The sequence below is a fragment of the Rhinatrema bivittatum genome, chromosome 2 (genome assembly GCF_901001135.1).
Source record: "Rhinatrema bivittatum chromosome 2, aRhiBiv1.1, whole genome shotgun sequence".
Lineage (NCBI taxonomy): Eukaryota > Metazoa > Chordata > Amphibia > Gymnophiona > Rhinatrematidae > Rhinatrema > Rhinatrema bivittatum.
Window position 1 is genome coordinate 48198824 of NC_042616.1, and position 20378 is coordinate 48219201.

General features: G+C 47.1%; 1 protein-coding gene across 1 annotated transcript in view; it reads right to left on the bottom strand.

Annotated features, from left to right (window-relative positions):
* The window catches only part of LOC115083906, a 51714-nt gene that overhangs the window by 12336 nt on the left and 19000 nt on the right, over positions 1 to 20378 (bottom strand). The window contains exon 2 of the mRNA XM_029587984.1: positions 17220 to 17388. Coding sequence (XP_029443844.1) covers positions 17220 to 17304 — 85 coding nt within the window. The 5' untranslated portion in view covers positions 17305 to 17388. The remainder of the gene's footprint in view (positions 1 to 17219; positions 17389 to 20378) is intronic.

Genomic DNA, 20378 nt, shown 5'->3' on the forward strand with positions numbered 1-20378 from the left:
GACCGATACCTGCTTCCGTTAATTCCGGAGCTTTTGGACCGCCTACAGGGTGCTCGTATTTTCACCAAGTTGGACCTCAGAGGGGCCTATAACCTCGTCCGTATCCGCCCAGGGGACGAGTGGAAGGCGGCCTTCAATACCAGGGATGGGCATTACGAGTATCTAGTAATGCCCTTCGGACTCTGCAATGCCCCAGCCGTCTTCCAACAACTTATGAATGGACACCCATCGTCGCCACGTAGCGCAAGTTCTTCAGGTCCTCCGAGAAAACCACTTATATGCCAAGCTGGAGAAGTGTACGTTCGAGGCAGAGTCCTTGCCTTTCCTTGGATACATCATCTCGTTCACTGGCTTTCGCATGGATCCTGATAAAGTAGCGGCCATCACCAACTGGCCTCAGCCCACGGGTCTCAAAGCCCTCCAGTGATTTCTGGGCTTCGCTAACTTTTATAGACATTTTATCCCGCAGTACTCGCATGAGTTGCTCCGCTCACGGCGTTGACCCGCAAGGGAGCCGATGCCAAGAACTGGTCTGACGCTGCAGTGGCAGCCTTTTCCGATTTAAAAGAGGCTTTCCTCACTGACGTTTGCCTCCGGCATCCAGATCCCTCCAGACCCTTTATTGTGGAGGTCGACGCCTCCAGTATAGCTGTTGGGGCCGTGCTCAGCCAACACTCTGACTCCGGACAGCTCCTACCGTGCTCCTACTTCTCTAGGAGGTTTTCCCCAGCTGAGAGCAACTACTCCATAGGGAACAAAGAGCTATTGGCAATTAAGCTTGCCTTCAAAGAATGGAGGCAATAGCTCGAGGGGGATTTACATACGACCACAGTATACACCGACCACAAGAACCTGGAGTTCCTGTCGCAGGCCCAACGACTAAACCCCCGCCAAGCCCGCTGGGCTTTGTTTTTCAGTCGGTTCGACTTTGTTCTGCAATATCGGCCGGCAGCCAAGAACCTCCGAGTGTACGCTCTCTCTCGGACTTCGTGTGTCGAGGAGGATCAAGAACCTCCTCAGTTTATCCTAGAACCGAGTAAGGTCCACCTGTCTGCCTTGACAGTCCTCTCTCAGGACAGGTCCGAAGTCCCTCGTAGGGATCACCTCACGGCCTTACGCTGGGCTCATGACTCCCTCATTGGAGGGCACGCAGGATGTGAAAGAACACTGGAACTCCTTAACCGCTTTTACTGGTGGCCCAACATCCGGCGAGATGTCTGTATCTATGTGAGTTCCTGCCCCACCTGCGCCCGTCAAAAGCCCAGTCCTGGATCCCTGTGCGGTCTCCTACAGCCACTACCAGTTCCCACCGAACCCTGGACACACCTTGCCACGGATTTCGTGGTGGACTTACCTGCCTCCTGCGGTCATATGGTCATCTGGGTAACCGTGGACTGCTTCTCTAAGATGGTACACCTAGTTCCCTTACCTAAGCTTCCGTCAGCACCTGAATTGGCCCTTCTCTTCGCCCAGCATGTCTTAGGCTACATGGGCTTCCACAAGATATAGTCTCCGACCGGGGACCCCAGTTTGTAGCACGCTATTGGAGAGCTTTCTGCAAATGCTTCAAGGTAAAGCTCAGCTTCTCCACAGCCTTTCACCCACAGAGCAACGGACAGACAGAGTGAATGAATTGAACCCTGAAGGCCTACCTCCGGGCCTTTGTTAACGAAAAGCAAGATAACTGGTCAGAACTACTGCCCTGGGCCGAGTTTGCCTACAACAATCAGGCTCACGCCGCCACCGGCAAGTTCCGTTTCAGCTTGTCTACGGGAAGCCGCTAAGACCTCCGCTCCCTCTAGACACCTCCAGCGCTTCACCTGCCGTCCAAGTAACAGCGCAACAACTACGGACATTGTGGCACAGGACTCAGCACAAACTACGCCGCTCAGCCGCTTCGGCCAAACAAGTGGCCGATCGCCACCGACGACCCGCTCCTGTCTACCAGCCCGGAGATCGTGTCTGGCTCAGCACCAAGAACATCCACCTCCATCTCCCATCATGGAGGTTTGCACCCAGGTTCTGTGGTCCGTTCCGGATTGCTGAGAGAGTGGGTCTGGTATCGTATCGGCTGAGATTGCCTTCCACACTTCGAATCCACGACGTCTTCCATGTGTCCTTGCTTAAACCCGTGGTCCTTTCTCGCTATCATCGTACGCCTCCGGATCCTACTTCTGCACCCATCGACGACAATCCCACTTACCAAGTGCGTGAAGTCGTGGACGTCCGCTTCCACAACCGTAGATGGGAGTACCTACTTGCGTGGGAGGGCTGCGGTGACGAGGATAATACCTGGGAGCCCAGTCGCAACATTCTCGACAAAACTTTATTACAGCAGTTCCATCAGGACCATCCGGAGAAACCTGGGCCTCTCAAGAGGGGTCGTAAAGGGGGGGTTCTGTTGCGGTCTCCACCACTTCCTCTCCTCTGAGCCTGACCAGGGCCTACCTTTGCCGCTGGAGACACGGCGTTCTACCAGTCCGGGACTCCAGGGACACTGACTGCTCCACGTGTCGGCCGCCATTGCCTGCCTGTCTCTCCGCTGCCTTGCGCTTACGAGGACGTCCGCTTTGTACGCACAGCTCCCGGAAGTCTGGTCCCGCCTGCGCTGATGACGTCACGCCCCAAGGCCGATATAACCGGCGCCCGGACTCCGTCTCATCGCCTTGCAATGAGGTTCACTACTGCCTAGTAGTTCTGAGTTGCGCTTCGTCTGTTCAGCGTTCCTGCTTTGATCCTTGGACTGCTTGACTTCGCTCCTGCCTGCCGCCTGCCTCTGACCTTGGTTCGTTCCCGACTTCACTTCAGCCTGCCGCCTGCCTCTGACCCTGGTTCGTTCTTCGACTCTGCTTCTGTCTGCTGCCTGCCTCCGACCCCGGCCTGTCTTCAACTTTGCTTCAGTCTACAGCCAGCTACAGACTCCATTCCAGTCTACAGCCTGCTTCAGTGCCTGCTTCAGTGCCAGCTTACCACAGACTCTGCCTCAATATCCGGTTAGCTACTGCTCCGCTGCCGCCCGCTGTTCTGCCATCAGCTGGCCCTCGGCCTGTACAGCCGGCTCTCGGACTATCCAATACCTTTGGACTTCCTTTGCCATTACTCCGGCCTGAGGCCATCTCTGCCACTGGACATTCAGCCTATTTCCCAAGTCCCAAGGTTCCAGGACCCTACGGGCTCCTCCTGGGGGGTTTCTGGTTCCCGGGTGAACACCGCTAGCCTGTGGCTCCACCTCCCGGCCTACCCTGTCATCCTAGGTGGGCCGGCCCAAGGGTCCACTACCTCGCCTGCAGCTTCGGACTGCAACAAGTGTGGTATGGGTATGAACGGTGTGAGAAGTAAAAGAGTAGTTTGTATGGGGTGAGTTTTAATGATCATGTTTCACATAGGTCCAGTGTAATTGGATAATAAAGTGTTTGATTCAATTGGATTCAGGCATGGTATAACGTTTATTGAATTACCTCCATTTTCTTATGATAGTACTTTCTAAGTTTTGGAGGGTATGCACAATGTTGTTCACAAATAGTTTAGCCAGTTCAGCAGCGGATGGTAATCCCGGCAGTGCCACGAAGTGTGCCATTTTCGAGAAGCGATCGACAGACACCCATATCGTGTTATTCCCACCGGAGGGTGGCAAATCCACCACGAAGTCGGTCGCAATGTGTGTCCATGGTTCTTCAGGCACTGGAAAGGGTTGGAGGAGACCCCAGGGACGTCCGGCAGAAGGTTTCTATCACGCACACGAAGCTACATATGCTTGGACATCTGCCTTCATTGTGGGCCACCAATAAAAGCGTTGGAGCATGGCTAATGTGCGGGCTTGCCCGGGGTCACCAGCCAAATGAGAGTCATGTGCCCACTTCAATAGTTTCTTCCTCATTCCCCAAGCCACCACAGTTTTACCAGCGGGGACTGTATGAGTGGCTGCCAGAACCACTTTCTCTGGATTGATTATGTGGCGAGGTTCGTCGGGCACATCCTCAGGTAAAAAGGAGCGTGAGAGAGCATCTGCTTGAACATTCTTCTCCGCAGGACGGTATTTGAGCAGAAAGTCGAATCGGTTGAAAAATAATGACTACCTGGCCTGCCGATGATTGAGTTGCTGCGCATGTCATAGATATTCCAGGTTTTTGTGGTCTCTATACACCATTATTTGGTGTTGAGCTCCTTCCAACCATGGATGCCACTCCTCGAAGGCTAGCTTAATAGCTAACAGCTCTTTAACTCAGTTGCGACCATCGGTCTTCGACGGCTTTGCCTCGCCTACATGACTCTGCTAGCAGCTCCTCCCACTTACCTCGGACTAATGGCGACAACGGCGTCTGTCTGCCGACCTCTCCGGTGTCCCCGGACCGGCTTTGGTGCTGCCTCCTGCCATGCTCCTTCAAGGTACCTTAGTGTGCGCGAGCGCACGCCGCCCTCATCTTTAAGCTCTCTTTGACGTGAACCTAAGGTGCGTCCCCCTGTGATGACGTCAAGCTACCCGGATATTTAAACCCAGTTCTTTTGCTAGCAAATCGAGTTAGCAATGGTAACCTTACGGTATCCTACGGATGGGATTCACTCTACATACCGAAGCTGCTCTGCCACGCCAGCGTTCCTGGGATTCTTTCTGCTTACAAGGTACCCGCTCCTCGGGGCCTTTTCTATTTCCTTTCAGGTACATTCAGAAACCGGCACTCGCTCCTCGAGGACCCATGTTCCCTGAGTCGCTGCCTGCATCAATTCGTGGTTCTACTTGGAAGATCTCACTGCCAGTCCTCTGTGAGTACAGCTACCACCATACAAAGTGCCTTTCCATGGAACTAAGTACTCGCTCCTCGAGGGCCTACTCTCTGTTCCAGTGCTTGACCGTCATCTACCTAAGACACTGTGTGAGTACATTGCCAACAAGTCTCCCTGCTCTAAGGGATCAGGTACTCGCTCCTCAAGGGCCTGCTCTCCCTACCTCGGAGCTTCTTCTGCTTGTCTGCTGCCTGCCCTGACCTCAGCCTGGCCTCAGTTTCTCCTAGCCTGCTGCCTGCCTTGATCCTTGGTATGTCTGATGTGTCTTCTGCCTGCTGTCCTCTGGTTCATCGCTCCGGCATCCAAGGGCTCGACCTGCGGGAAACACGGTCTGGTATTGGTGAAGGTCCTGTTGGGTCTTCTCTCTCCAAGCTGCCTCCCGATGATGAGGACCACCAGGGGCCTTCCATTGGTGATAGCAACAACCTCGTCTCGGGCTCAAGGATCCACCTTCCTTACAGTTTGCCGAGGCCATGGACCCAGTGGACTTGTCTGGCCTGAAGGCTATTCCCGGAATGGCCCAGAGGTTGCAGCAACAACAGCAATGCTTGGACGTGCTGGCCATGACCGAGGAACACCTGGCTAATCGATTGGACACCGCCCCAGTGCCCAGCACTCCTCCTGTTCCAGTTCCGGCATCCACTCGTCCTGCGGCAGCTCTTCACCTAGTGGCACCACCTCGCTACACGGGAGATTCCAGGCAGTGTCGTGGTTTTTTAAACCACTGCTTTATGCATTTTTTCCTCCAGCTGGCCCAGTTTGCCAATGACAGCATCAAGACAACTTTCATCCTGTTGCTTTTAGATGGTAAAGCACTGGCTTGGGCCTCCCCTCTCTGGGAGCGAGATGACCTCCTGCTCCAGGACCTCCCACGCTTTGTGCAAGTATTCTCCAGGGCAGCTACTCCTGTGAGACCCAACTATATCATTGATCCTGTAAATGTACTCCTGGCCACAATACAAAAAGTCCCACCAGGGAAAATCGTGGTCCCCTTCATTTCAAATAGAGAGTCCTCAGTTGGGCCTACAATTCGTTCACCACAGGACACCCAGGAAGAGCCCATACCTTGTACCTACTACAGCGTTATTACTGGTGGCCACACATAGCACGTGATGTTAAAGCCTATGTGGATTCCTGTCCAACTTGTGCCAGATAGAAACCTTTGGCAGGACGCCCCTGGGGCCTGCTTCAGCCTCTATCTATCCCCAAGGAACCGTGGATGCACCTGTCGACGGACTTCATAGTTGACCTACCCCCTTTGGACGGCCACCACGTCATCTAGTTAGTAGTTGACAGGTTTTCAAAGTTGATCCACTTCTTCCTAAGCTTCCCTCAGCTCCAGAGCTTGCCAGACTCTTCGTCCAGCATGGCTTCCGTCTCCATGGACTCCCACAGCACATTGCCTCCGACTGTGGAGTCCAATTCACGGCTAACTACTGGTGCTCGCTCTGCAAGAAATTTGGCATTCACCTCGATTTCATCACAGTTTACCACTCTCAGGGCAAAGGTCAAGCTGAGGGCACTAATCACGCCTTGAAGGTATACCTCCGCTCTTTTGTGAATAACAGACAAGATGACTGGTCCGCTCTTTTCCCCTGGGCGGAGTTCTCTTTCAATTCCCACACTCACTCTGCAACTGGCTCCTCTCCATTTTTAATCATCTATGGGAGACAACCGGTGCCATCGCTTCCCACACCGCTTTCAGTTCCTTCTCCTGCGGCTCAACTCTCCACCCAGAAGCTGCTGGCCCTCTGGACTCGTACACAAAAGAACCTCCATTTGGCAGCAGACAAGGCTAAAAGAGCAGTCAAAAACACTGAGATGGGCACCTCTCTTCAATCCCGGGGAACAAGTGTGGCTGAGCACTCGCCACATCCGTCTGCATGTACCTTCAATGAGACTGGCCCCGCAATACACTGGCCCTTTTTCTATCACAGAGCAACTTGGCCCAGTAACCTACTGCTTGAGACTACCATCATCTCTGAAAAAACATAATTCATTCCATGTGTCCCTCCTCAAACCACTGGTTTTGTCCTGGCCTCAGCGAAGACCCTCAGAACCTCAGGAGCTGGTAACGGAGGTAGAGAAAATATGTCAAGTAAAGGAGATCTTAGATATGAGACACAGTCAGAGAAGATGGGAATACCTGATAGCTTGGGAGGGCTTTGGGCCCGATGAAAACACCTGGGAGCCTGCCTCCAAGAACTTACTCTGGCAATTCCATGCCTCCCATCCTGGAAAGCCAGGACCTTCTAGGAGGGGGCCTATACAAGGGAGTATTGTTAGGCACCCCGGCCCTCGGAAAGCGCAGCCAGGTCCCCTCACCTGGACAGGCAAGAGGCCCGTTCCGGCTTCCCCCTCCGTTGCCACCGCTCAGTGCGGTCTGCCGCTGTTGTGGCCTGTTCGTGGCACTCCTGACATCGCAGATGCCAGAACGATCCTTGGGCCCCCCAGTTGAATGCACGAGCCTTTGCCAAATTTAAAGGACCAGCAGCGGGAATGTTCCCTGCAGCCCGGGATGATGACATCAGGCAACAGGTCCAGCTCCTTGTGAGTGTGAGTTGTCTTCATCTTGATCCCAGCTTTGCCTCCTGTTCTCCTGCCTCCTGTTTCGGATCCTGCTCCTGCTCCAGGTCCTATTCCTATTCCTGATCCCGTCTGCTCAATTCCTCCTCCAGCCTCTTCCTCGCCCTCCGCTTCCTTGGATCGATCTTCTAGCTCTGACCCTGCTTGTTCTCTGCCTGCCATGATCTTCTGCCTGGTTTATCATCTCTGTCTGCTGCTTGCCCTGATCTCGGCCTGGCCTTCATTTCTCCTAGCCTGCAGCCTGCCTCGACTCTTGGTATGACCGACATGTCTTCTGCCTGATGTTCTCTGGTTTGTCGACTAGAGAGGCCCGCGCCTAAGTCCTGCTGGCCCCGGGACCCAAGGGCTCAACCTGCGGGAACATGGGCTGGTATAGGTGAAGGTCCTGTTGGGTCTTCTCTCTCCAAGCTGTCTCCCGCCGACGAGGTCCACCAGGGGCCTTCCTTTGGTGGTAGCAACAATCTCGTCTTGGCTCAATAATATTTGTATTCCAGCAGCTGAAAGTGTACTTTTTTTCTCAAAAAGAAAAATTGAAAGATATAGATAAACGAGTGACTTTGTAAACATTAAGACAGAAAATCTTGAAAATTTGCTTCATTATCTTTATCTGAGAATATTAAAGGGTCTGGTTTTGGAGTTAATATCATGTTTGGAACTTTTCAAAAAATATTTGCTTGAAATTTTAAAATTTCCTGCTGCTGCTAACCACTAGGCTATTCTTCCTCCTAAGGGAGGAAGAATAGCCTAGTGGTTAGAGCTTCGGTATGTAGAGCAGTGGACTATGAACCAAGGTTCAAGTCCTGCTCTCACTCCTTGTGACCTTGGGCAAGTCACTTTACCCTACATTGCCTCAGATATCACACTGTAAACCACTGTAAACCAGTGTGATATCTCAATTGAGATGAATGTCTGTAAATAAAAATAAAAAAAAATTTTCTTTAAAAGACGTTTCATATGGCCTGGGTCAACAAGCAGACATGGCTTTGACTAAATTTTTGGAATCTTCTAAAGAAGTTCTGGGACTCTTGATCTTGAGTTCCCACAAGATCAGGATTCAGTCTTAAGAATGTTTTTCCGTAATAGGCAACGCTTATTTTATGGGTGGAAGATTTGGGTTTTCCCAGATATTACTAGAGTTGCACAGGAAGAAATTTCTTGAAATGCGCCAGGAAGTTTTGGCTTTTGGCGCACAATTTGTTCTTTGCTATCCTTGTAAATCATTTATGAAATATTCTAATGTGAAATTTGTGTATTTTGAGCCTTCTCAATTGAGATGTAATTTAGATTTTCATACTGGTCATGTGTAGTCAACGACTTAGTATTGGCATGTTATTAATGTGTATTGGAAGATTTTCCTGTCTTATTTCTTTTTTCCTTTATCCTTGTTCATATTTTGCTCAATTAGGTCTTGTCTCTCCCTTTAATTTCTTATAATATATGGGGATTTTCAGCAATGGATTATTATATCTTGCAACATGATTTTGGTTTATATTTTGCTGCTAAATCTGCTCAGTTTTTTCTGTAACAAATGATGCTTGTGTTTAATTTAAAAAGGTGATAAATAAAAAGTATTAAAAAAAAAAAGGCGGCCCTCAGCATGGAGCTGTCTACAGGTGTTGGGATCCATGGCAGTGGCTTTGGATTTGCTGTGTGCAAGATCAAATGAGACCCTTACAATGGGTGTTGCTATCAAGATGGTCTCCTGAATCACAATACTACTCAGTGAAGCTCTCTGTTCCTGAGCAGATCAGATTGCATCTGGACTGATGACTGACAACCAAGAACTTTGAGAAGGGAGTGGCACTCAAAGCTGTCCCTTGGGTGATGGTGACATCGGACACCAGTCTGTTAGGTTGGGGAACTCACTGTCAGGGTCTAGTGGCTAAAGGAATTTGGTCAAAAGGGATGATGAAGAGTGGTATCAATTGTTTGGAGCTTGGAGACCAGGGCAATTCATTTGCAGGTAAATTTTAAAAGGAGCATAGATATGTCCATAAACGCGTGTATTGGACATGCGAGCAAAAATACACTTAATTTTATATTGTGTGCAAGTACACGCGTCTCATTTAAAATATCCCTACCACAATAGGGTCTGTATATAAGCATTTTGGAGTATTACAAGTCCTGAGATGCCAAGAAGGCAAATGGCAGATGAAATTTAATGTGGATAAGTGGAAGGTGATGCATGTAGGGAAAAATAACCCATGCTATAATTACACAATGTTGGGTTCCATATTAGGTGCTACAACCCAAGAAAGAGATCTAGGTGTCATAGTGGATAACACATTGAAATTGTTGGTTCAGTGTGCTGCGGCAGTCAAAAAAGGAAACAGAATGTTGGGAATTATTAGAAAGGGAATGGTGAATAAAACGGAAAATGTCATAATGCCTCTGTATCGCTCCATGGTGAGACCGCACCTTGAATACTGTGTACAATTCTGGTCGCCGCATCTCAAAAAAGATATAATTGCGATGGAGAAGGTACAGAGAAGGGCGACCAAAATGATAAGGCGAATGGAACAGCTCCCCTTTGACGAAAGACTAAAGAGGTTAGGACTTTTCAGCTTGGAGAAGAGACGGCTGAGGGGGGATATGATAGAGGTGTTTAAAATCATGAGGGGTCTAGAACGGGTAGATGTGAATCAGTTATTTACTCTTTCGGATAATAGAAAGACTAGGGGGCACATATTTCGTCTTCATGGCATGCCGAAGCACATACTGTCTGATAGAGGAGTACAATTTACTGCCAAATTCTGGAAAGCCTTGTGTCAAAAGTTCGACATCTCCTTGGATCTGACCTCCTCTTATCCTCCTCAGTCAAATGGTCAAACTGAGAGAATGAATAGGACACTCAAGCAGTTCCTTCGGTCCTATGTAAATTCCAGGCAGAGTGACTAGTCTGAACTTCTGCCATGGGCAGAATTTGCCATTAATTCACATCCTACTACCTCAACGGGGTCTTCCCCCTTTCAATTCATCTATGGATGACAACCATTGCCACCTCTTCCGATCGCATTATCCGTGGCATCTCCTGCAGCACAAGCCACTGCTACAGAACTAACCCAGCTTTGGAAACAAACTAAAGACTTACTCCTAAAAGCAGGACAGAGTGCTAAAAGGACTTACGATACTCATCATCGAGAGTTCCAGCTCAGTTCCATCCTCAGTTCTAGCTTGGTGATAAAGTTTGGTTAAGCACTAAGTTCCTCCGACTCAAACTGCCATCAGCAGGTTTTGCACCTCGCTTTGTGGGACCCTTCACTATCCTTCATCGCCTAGGTAATCTAACCTACAGAATGAGATTACCACCCTCAATGAAGACACATAACACCTTCCATGTCTCTCTGTTGAAACCTGTAAAACTCTCAGAGTTCTCCAAGAAGACCCCAGAACCTACTGATCTGGATGTGGAGGATGACATCGAGTATGTAGTGGATGACATTCTTGATGTCCACAAACGAGGCAAGACATGGGAATACCTCATCTCTTGGGAGGGTTATGGAGAAGAAGAAAATTCTTGGGAACCACTGTCCAACATCACGGACAAGAACATGGTAGGTCAGTTCCATCTCTCTCACCCTCTGAAACCCAGACCACCTGGAAGAAGTCTTGGAGGGGGTCCTTTGAAGGGGGGTACTGTTACGGCCATCAGTTGCAGATGGCAGCGACCGCTCTGCCTCACCTCTCTCTTTCCCCCGCTATTGGAAGAATGGCTATCTCTGATGCGGCGTGTCGTGCTTCTTGGCGTTCACGGACCAGCATGGGCGTACCCATCCGCCATGTTTCTTGGAAACCTCCTAGAGTGTGCACGCGCCACTCACACATTTGTACACGTCATGGAGGAAACCTCAGGGGCGTCCCCACCACATGACGTCACACCACCAGGTATTTAAACCTTCGCTCCACTACAATCCAGCGAGTTAGCAAGGACTTCGGTTCGCTACTCTGATCTTCACAAAGCAGCCCACTTAGTGCCTCTCCTCGCCCTTCAGCCTTACTTTGTACAGCAGAAACTCTGGGTACCCGCTCCTCGGGGGCCTCCCACTTCTCACACTAACTAACTGGATACCCTCTCCTCGGGGGTCCTCTCTGTCTTCTCTTTTCCAGGAACCCTCAGTATTGTGGGTACTCGCTCCTCGGGGCCCATCCAGCTCTGGGTATCCTGCACCAGGGACCCAGGTCGCTCATCCACAGAGGAAGCTTTCATCTACTCTGCAACAACCCTCAGTATTTGTAGGTACTCGCTCCTCAAGGCCTATCTAGCTCTGGGTAATCATCTGCCCCGACCTTGGGTCTCTCACCGCTCATTCTCTGGCAAAAGCCTATCATCTCCATCTCGCTGTGAGCACTGCTACGCTTCTAACCTGCTGGACATCTCTCTTGCTACGCAGCCTGCCCCGCTCTGCGGGATCTACATCAAGCCTCACTACTTCCAGGTGAAGGTACTGCCACGCTGCTTCCAAGACATTCAAGATTAGTATTCATCTTGAACACCAACTCTGCCCGTCCTCCGGACAGTACCATCACCAATACAGCAGTATAATAAAGTATTTATTGCTCTGTGTCTGTCTCTAGAGTCTAGCCTATCGGATTGGCCCAGCATCCTGTTTCCAACAGTGGTCAATCCATGCCTTAAGAACCTGGCAAGTACCCAAAAACTAAGTCTATTCCATGTAACTGTTGCTAGTAATAGCAGGGGGTATTTTCTAAGTCAACTTAATAGCAGGTAATGGACTTCCCTTTCTAATAATTCCCAACATTCTGTTTGCTTTTTAGACTGCCGCAGCACACTGAACCGACGATTTCAATGTGTTATCCACTATGACACCTAGATCTCTTTCTTGGATGGTACCACCTAATATGGCTCAACGGCAGAAGAGGATGGTGACATATATTTGGGGAGGTAAAAGACCAAGAATAGCACGTCACACTCTATATAAATCTAAGAAACAGGGTGGCTTGGGGGTACCCAATTTGGAGAGATATTTCCTGGTGGCCCGGTTTAAAATGTTAGTGGAGTGGCATAAGCAGACTCCGCAGAAACCATGGGTATGTTTCAGCCAACACCTTTTGGGTGATATACCGTTGTCAAGTCTGTCATAGCATTGCCACTGAGTCTGCCACTGAGCCAGGTGCTGCCGGGGAATATCAATCGGCAGTGTTTGGAAAAGATAAAGCAATTTAGGGAGAACTGCCATTTTAACTGCAGTGATTCTACCAAGCCATGATATACTATATCTATTCCATTCCTCCAAGTCCTTAAGAATCTTGGACCAATGAGTGTCGTAATTCAATTGAAATAAATCTTGAGAAACACTGATAAATACCACCAAATATTTTAATTTATTTGTCGCACATTTGAAGCGAACCCTTATGTTAAGTATTTCCTCTTGAGAATGGGGAATATTGAGATTGAGAATCTCTGACTTCTCCCAATTAATCCAAAAAAACGTGGCTTTTGCAACCTAATGGTATTTTACCTCCTTCTATGGTGCTTCTTTTAAAAATATGGTCAGTCAAGAAGCATGTTCTCTTGGGCAATCAGGAATATCACTATAGGACTTATTTATATGCTAACAAGGAGTTCACACCGGGGCATGGGTTCAAGACCTTTTGGGAGTGGCACACTCGGGGGATCTGCTTATGGCAGCATCTCTGGGGTCAGAAGGGTCTTGTCTTATTCCCTGACTTACAAATGAAATATATGTTGAGTGATTCGGACATATTTTTATATTTACAATTACGTCATTATGCTCATTCCACTCAACTTAGCGGGCATTTTCAGCAAGGGAAATCTGATTTTGAGATACTGTGTCAGAAAGCAGATCGTTCTACTCATTTACTCTGGACCCTTTATGCCTTGCTGGGAAAAGAGAAGTTTGTGAAGCCCAAATTTGCAATAGCTTGAGAAGCAGATCTACACATCTCTCTATCACAGCGGGAATAGGAAAGGGTCTTTTCACTTACGGGCAGAGGTTTAATTGCATCATATTTGATTGAAAACTCAATAAAACTGCTAATGCGATGGCATTATTATCCTGTCAGACTACACCGCATGTCTCCCGCTATCTCTGACATGTGTTGGAGAGGATGCCTCACTATTGGTAGCTTTTTACACATGTGGTGGGAATTTCCAAAGATTCATGCTTTATGGACATTAATTGAAGCTTGGATACATCAGTTATCTGGGGATGTGACGAGGATTCTTCCCCAACATGCCCTACTAGGTCTGCCATTGCTCCAGGGCAAGGATAGTTTTCATAGATTAGTAACTTTCATTTTTATAGCTGCCAGGATTGAAATAGCAAGGAAACGAAGTCACCCACGATGCCAACATTAGCTGAAGTACAGACCAAACTGGGGACAATCTGTTAACCTCGTGGACCCTTGGACCGGTCAGGACCAGAGATGGACCGCTGTGAAGAATCGCAGCCGATGGCCTGACCGGAAGGCGGCTGGACAGACTCGTGGTCGGAAGGATGAAGAAGCACGGAGGAACCCTATGCGACCAAGGGTTCAAGAGAAGGATGGGGTGAAGACGGTGTTGGCCCGGTGGTTCGGAGATCTTCGCCCTGGAAGCCGGTACTCCCCCGAGAGGAGCTCATAAGAGTCCGGCCGCTGGGACTTCTGGAGATTCGCTCTGGAAGCCGGAGCCCCCCCCAGGAGGTGCCCGTAGGGGCCCGGCGCTGGGACTTAGGAGAGTCTTCGGGGCCAGCTGAGCAGGAACTTTGAAGAACAGTGAAGATCCGAGGCAAGGTCCCGTAGACCAGCGCGGAGAATCCAGGGAAGAGACAAGGCGGAGTCGTGAAGCGGACCGAGTCAGAACCAGAAGACGGAGGGCAACCAGAACCAGGGAGCAGGCAAGCGCGGAGTCGTGGACGGAAACAGGTCAAGCCAGGAATCAGAGGACGACGTCAAAACCAGAGGATGAGGCAGAAGAAGAGTCAGGAACCAAACCGGATCAGCAGGAAGCAGGAACGCAGCAACTAAGAAACAGGAGACCTGTGGAACCTCGTTGCAAGGCAGGGAATGGCTGCAGCTGCAGGGCTTAAGTAGCCCTGCAGCGTCTGACGTCATCAGGAGGTGGATCGGGGTTCTCCCGCGCTGGCCCCTTTAAATCTGGAGCTCCAGCGCGCGCGCGCGCACCTACGGGGGCAGGGCCAGCCGCGGGAGAACACCGGCTGCTCCTCCGGAGCAGGAGCGCGGCGTGGGAGGCCTGTGCAGGCCCGAGGACGCCAGAACTGCATCGGGGCTGTGTCGGGGGTGAGTGCCGGTCCCGGGGGCGACCCGGGATCGCAACACAATCTATCGATTGGCTGAAATTACGGCACATTCTAAGAAGAGTTATGGGTCTTTCCAGAAAACTGTTGTTACTTGTCATTTGCTTATATTGTGATTTGTCGCCTAAAATAAAAATATTTAAATTGGAAAAAAAAGAAACTTTCCAAAAGTAAAATTAATATCAGCTAGAGAACAATTTAAGAAATATCTTGTTGAAATTCTCCAATTCTCAAAGGATGCTTTACCTTTAATATCAAATATTTATTATGTACCATCAACAGTAAAAGAACAAAGGGCACTGGATGTGTCACCACAGGGAGTGGATATAGATCTAACTGCATTCCTAGAAACATCGGTAGAGGAACAGGTTGAATATCTTGGGACGCTTTTGGTTTCATTTGCTCTCTCTATGGATAGAGATTCAGTTTTGAACCTGTACTTTCGGAATAGAAGTAAATTGTAACTAGGGCAAAAGATTTGGGTATATCCTGATATTACTCAGGTTACCTAAATATGAAGAAAAAGTTCTTGGAGATGTGCCAAGAGGCTAGGCAGATGAGGGCAAAAATTACTGTTAGATACCCTTGTAAGTGCCTTGTAAATTTCAACAATAATCAGTACCTCTTTTTTGAACCATCTCAATTGAGGTTTTTTTTCGTATAACCATAGAACTGAGAGTAACGTAGCCCAACCAACTCAGGATAATTATTATTAATAATAATAATAATAATAATAATAATTCATTAACTCCACCAACGTGGAATTATTATTAATTCATTGAAGACGGTTTCTTCAAGCTCCACACATTTAAAAAACTGAAACCCTTGCTCCCCATCAATGATTTCCGCACAGTCCTGCAAGCTACCATTTTAGCCAAACTTGATTATTGTAATGCCATCTTCCTCGGCCTCCCAAAGAACGCCCTCCGGCCCTTAGAGATGCTCCAAAACTCAGCAGCACGTATACTCACCAATGCCCACCGAGGAGACCCCTTCACCCCCGTCCTCAAGCACCTACACTGGCTGCCAATTAACTCCAGGATCATTTACAAAACACTTACCCTTATCCACAAAACCATCTATAACCATGACATGCCTTGGTTCAAGGATCACCTCTGAATCCGCACCCTTCACAGACCCACCAGGACACAGCACCTTGCCTCAATGCACACCCCCTCACCCAAACTGTCCAAACTCAAATCCACCAGGAAACGTGCCCACTCCCTCGCTGGACCCACCCTCTGGAACAAAATGCCTCCTAACCTTTGCCTAGAATCTTGTCAAAAAAGATTCAAACAGAACCTTAAGACCTGGCTCTTTAAACAGGCCTTCACCTAATTCCCCCCTTAATCTCTTTAATACCCCTCTTTTCTTCTCTTTTGCCCCTGTTTAAAATATCATTAAAATATCACTCATGTTCCTGCTAGTCCCCCTCTGCAACCTTCCTCTCTCTCTCTCTCTGCATCTCCCCCCTTTTGCCCCTCAGACAATACCCTTCCACCTCGATCAACTTACCCAACATAATGTTACCAGTTACTATTCATTGTTACCTGCTGTTAACTGTTCCCTGTGAAATGCGTTATACTTTGCTACTTTTTTCCCTGTAAAGCGCGTGTCACTTTGTTACTTGTTACAACTATTCATTGTTTCCTATTGTTAATTTTATACTTTGTAACTTCTTCACTGTAAAGCTCCTTGCTGTATTTAGTTATCTGTGAACCGAGATGATGTTCCCAAGGTATCCCGGTATATAAAATCACTTAAATAAATAAATAAATAAATAAATAAATAGGTAACCTCCTTGTTTCTTTTTCATTTTATGTGCATATATGTTCTAGTAAATTCTTGGATCTTACATACTTACCTAGGAATCAAAGATGAGATGAAAAATATTTAGATAGGTAAATGTCTTCAAATTCTGACTTTGTATGCCTTAAAGTTTAATTCTTTAAATAAGTGATTGAAAGATATGTATTACTTTGAAAGGTTTCTATAATTTTGTGTTAAAAAGCAACAAATAAAACATTAAAAAAAAAAGATTGCATTTTCAGATCTATGCGATTATTTCCCATTTAAAAAACACCTGCAAGTAAAAGCAGTTGCAAGTATCCCTGGGCACTTTATAAGCAGGCAGTTTTCAAAAGGAAAAGTACGCGCATAACTTTCCCTTTCAGAACTGGTGCCAAGTTCACGGATAAAAAGTAACCGGGTGCATTGCAGCAGTGTGGGCGGTTTGGAAATCAGTCCTTTAGTAAGGCTTTAAGGAATCAGAAGAAAATAAGGCCCAGAGAGGCAGTGACTTATCTCAGCTTCCTGGGGATAATTTTCAAAGAGACTTCTGCAAGTCACCCCAGTGAATTTTGCGCAAACGTTTTTTGAAATGCCCATCAAATATACAGGGAAAATGGGTGCAGATGTTTTAGCAGGCGTAACATGGGCGGGGTAGATGGACTTATGTGTGTTTAGTCTGCTTTGAAAATTCATATAATTTCTGTGTGTTTTGGCCAACTGCTATGCAAACGTTTTGAAAATGACCCTCTTTGTGTGAAGGGTGTGAAATAATCACAGTACCTGGGATAAGTTTATCATTGCGACAATCATAGAGCATCCCCAGATGGAACGGGCGTCCCAGGGCCGGCATCTCAATTGTTTCCATCTCCGCGGTGTCGGTCGTGTTTTCCTCTGTCCTAGCCCGCTTGGCTAATATTGCACCCACAGTTTTTTTCTGGCAGACCCACACCTGTGATTAATCAAAACAGGAGAAACCATCTTTAAAATCTACTGTCTTACAGGGAACTTTATTTAAATATTATGCCTACCACAAGCACTGACAATTCTCGTTTGCAACCTCAGCTAGGTGAAAGTTTGAAGGGTTCTAAACATCAAAATCACAGAACATATAAAAAGACATGGTTTAATGGAACAAAGTCAGCATGGCTTTACCCAGGGCAGGTCTTGCCTCACAAATCTGCTTCACTTTTTTGAAGGAGTTAATAAACATGTGGATAAAGGTGAACCGGTAGATGTAGTATACTTGGATTTTCAGAAGGCATTTGACAAAGTTCCTCATGAGAGGCTTCTGGGATAGGTGGCGATGTCCTTTCGTGGATTGCAAACAGGCTAAAAGACAGGAAACAGAGAGTAGGATTAAATGGACAATTTTCTCAGTAGAAGGACTGGACAGTGGAGTACCTCAGGGATCTGAATTGGGACACTTACTTTTCAATATATTTATAAATGATCTGGAAAGAAATACAACGAGTGAGATAATCAATTTTGCAGATGACACAAAATTGTTCAGAGTAGTTAAATCACAAGCAGATTGTGATAAATTGCAGGAAGACCTTGTAAGACTGGAAAATTGAGCATCCAAATGGCAGATGAAATTTAATGTGGATAAGTGCAAGGTGATGCATATAGGGAAAAATAACCCATGCTATAATTACACAATGTTGGGTTCCATATTAGGTGCTACAACCCAAGAAAGAGATCTAGGCGTCATAGTGGATAACACATTGAAATTGTCGGTTCAGTGTGCTGCCGCAGTCAAAAAAGCAAACAATGTTGGGAATTATTAGAAAGGGAATGGTGAATAAAATGGAAAATGTCATAATGCCTCTGTATCGCTCCATGGTGAGACCGCACCTTGAATACTGTGTACAATTCTGGTCGCCGCATCTCAAAAAAGATATAATTGCGATGGAGAAGGTACAGAGAAGGGCTACCAAAATGATAAGGGGAATGGAACAGCTCCCCTATGAGGAAAGACTAAAGAGGTTAGGACTTTTCAGCTTGGAGAAGAGACGGCTGAGGGGGGATATGATAGAGGTGTTTAAAATCATGAGAGGTCTAGAACGGGTAGATGTGAATCGGTTATTTACTCTTTCGGATAATAGAAAGACTAGGGGGCACTCCATGAAGTTAGCATGGGGCACATTTAAAACTAATCGGAGAAAGTTCTATTTCACTCAACGCACAATTAAACTCTGGAATTTGTTGCCAGAGGATGTGGTTAGTGCAGTCAGTATAGCGGTGTTTAAAAAAAGGATTGGATAAGTTCTTGGAGGAGAAGTCCATTACCTGCTATTAAGTTCACTTAGAGAATAGCCACTGTCATTAGCAATGGTAACATGGAATAGACTTAGTTTTTGGGTACTTGCCAGGTTCTTATGGCCTGGATTGGCCACTGTTGGAAACAGGATGCTGGGCTTGATGGACCCTTGGTCTGACCCAGTATGGCATTTTCTTATGTTCTTATGTTCTTATAGCTGTTCCTTTATGGGACCGGTATAGGGTTTGCATATTTTCAGCAGCGAACACCAGGGTGCTTCCTGAACAACTCCAATGATCACTGCTGAGGACCTGGAGGAGCAGAGAGAATAGGTGAGGTGCAGAATTAATTTTGTATCCAATCTGATAGAAAATTTCCCTTTACTTTTCCCTGTGTAGAAAGATTGATGGTGGAGGAGCTTGAATCTTTTCTTTGCATCTATTTAAACTTGTAACCTCAAGGGTTAAAAAATCCTTCCTTGCAGATCTTTATATGCACTGACAATTTCTTGTGATGATAAAAGTATCTTACTTAGGCTTCCCTTCTACATCCCAGAAAGGGATCATGTATGGAGAGGGGATCCCATTCAAGTGTATGGGGCAATCAAAACGGCAATGTTTTGTATTTTTTTTTCTACCCAAGGTAAGCTACTGAAGCTAGAGAGAACAGAACCGGCACAACAATTAGGAAGGGAATGGTTAATAAAATGGAAAATGTCATAATGCCTCTGTATCGCTCCATGGTGAGACCGCACCTTGAATTCTGTGTACAATTCTGGTTGCCGCATCTCAAAAAAGATATAGTTGCGATGGAGAAGGTACAGAGAAGGGCGACCAAAATGATAAAGGGGATGGAACAACTCCCCTATGAGGAAAGGCTGAAGAGGTTAGGGCTGTTCAGCTTGGAGAAGAGACGGCTGAGGGGGGATATGATAGAGGTCTTTAAGATCATGAGAGGTCTTGAACGAGTAGATGTGAATTGGTTATTTACACTTTCAGATAATAGAAGGACTTGGGGGCACTCCATGAAGTTAGCATGTGGCACATTTAAGACTAATTGGAGAAAATTCTTTTTCACTCAACACACAAGCTTTGGAATTTGTTGGCAGAGGATGGGGTTAGTGCAGTTAGTGTAGCTGGGTTCAAAAAAGGTTTGAATAAGTTCTTGGAGGACAAGTCCATTAACGGCTATTAATCAAGTTTACTTAGGGAATAGCCACTGCTATTAATTGCATCAGTAGCAAGGGATCTTCTTGGTGTTTGGGTAATTGCCAGGTTCCTGTGGCCTGGTTTGACCTCTGTTGGAAACAGGATGCTGGCCTTGATGAACCCTTGGTCTGACCCAGCATGGCAATTTCTTATGTTCTTATCACAAATATAACAAATAAATCAAACTCCCATTTAAAATGAAGTTTTATAACTTTAATAACCTTTTTGAGAAAGAGAATCAACATTTAAATACATTAATATAAGTCATCCTTGATGTACAATTTGAAGTGCCAAAAAACAGATTGTAAAAATCTAAAGAAAAAAAATAAAGAAAATCTTGAGCAAAACAATTTTCTTCCTTTGAAATGAGCAATTCTCCATAGAGAATGAATATTAAATAGACATGGCCCTTCCCCAAAGGGCTTATGGTTCATTACTGTAATGACTTCATTCTTCTTGATTGAAGAAGGG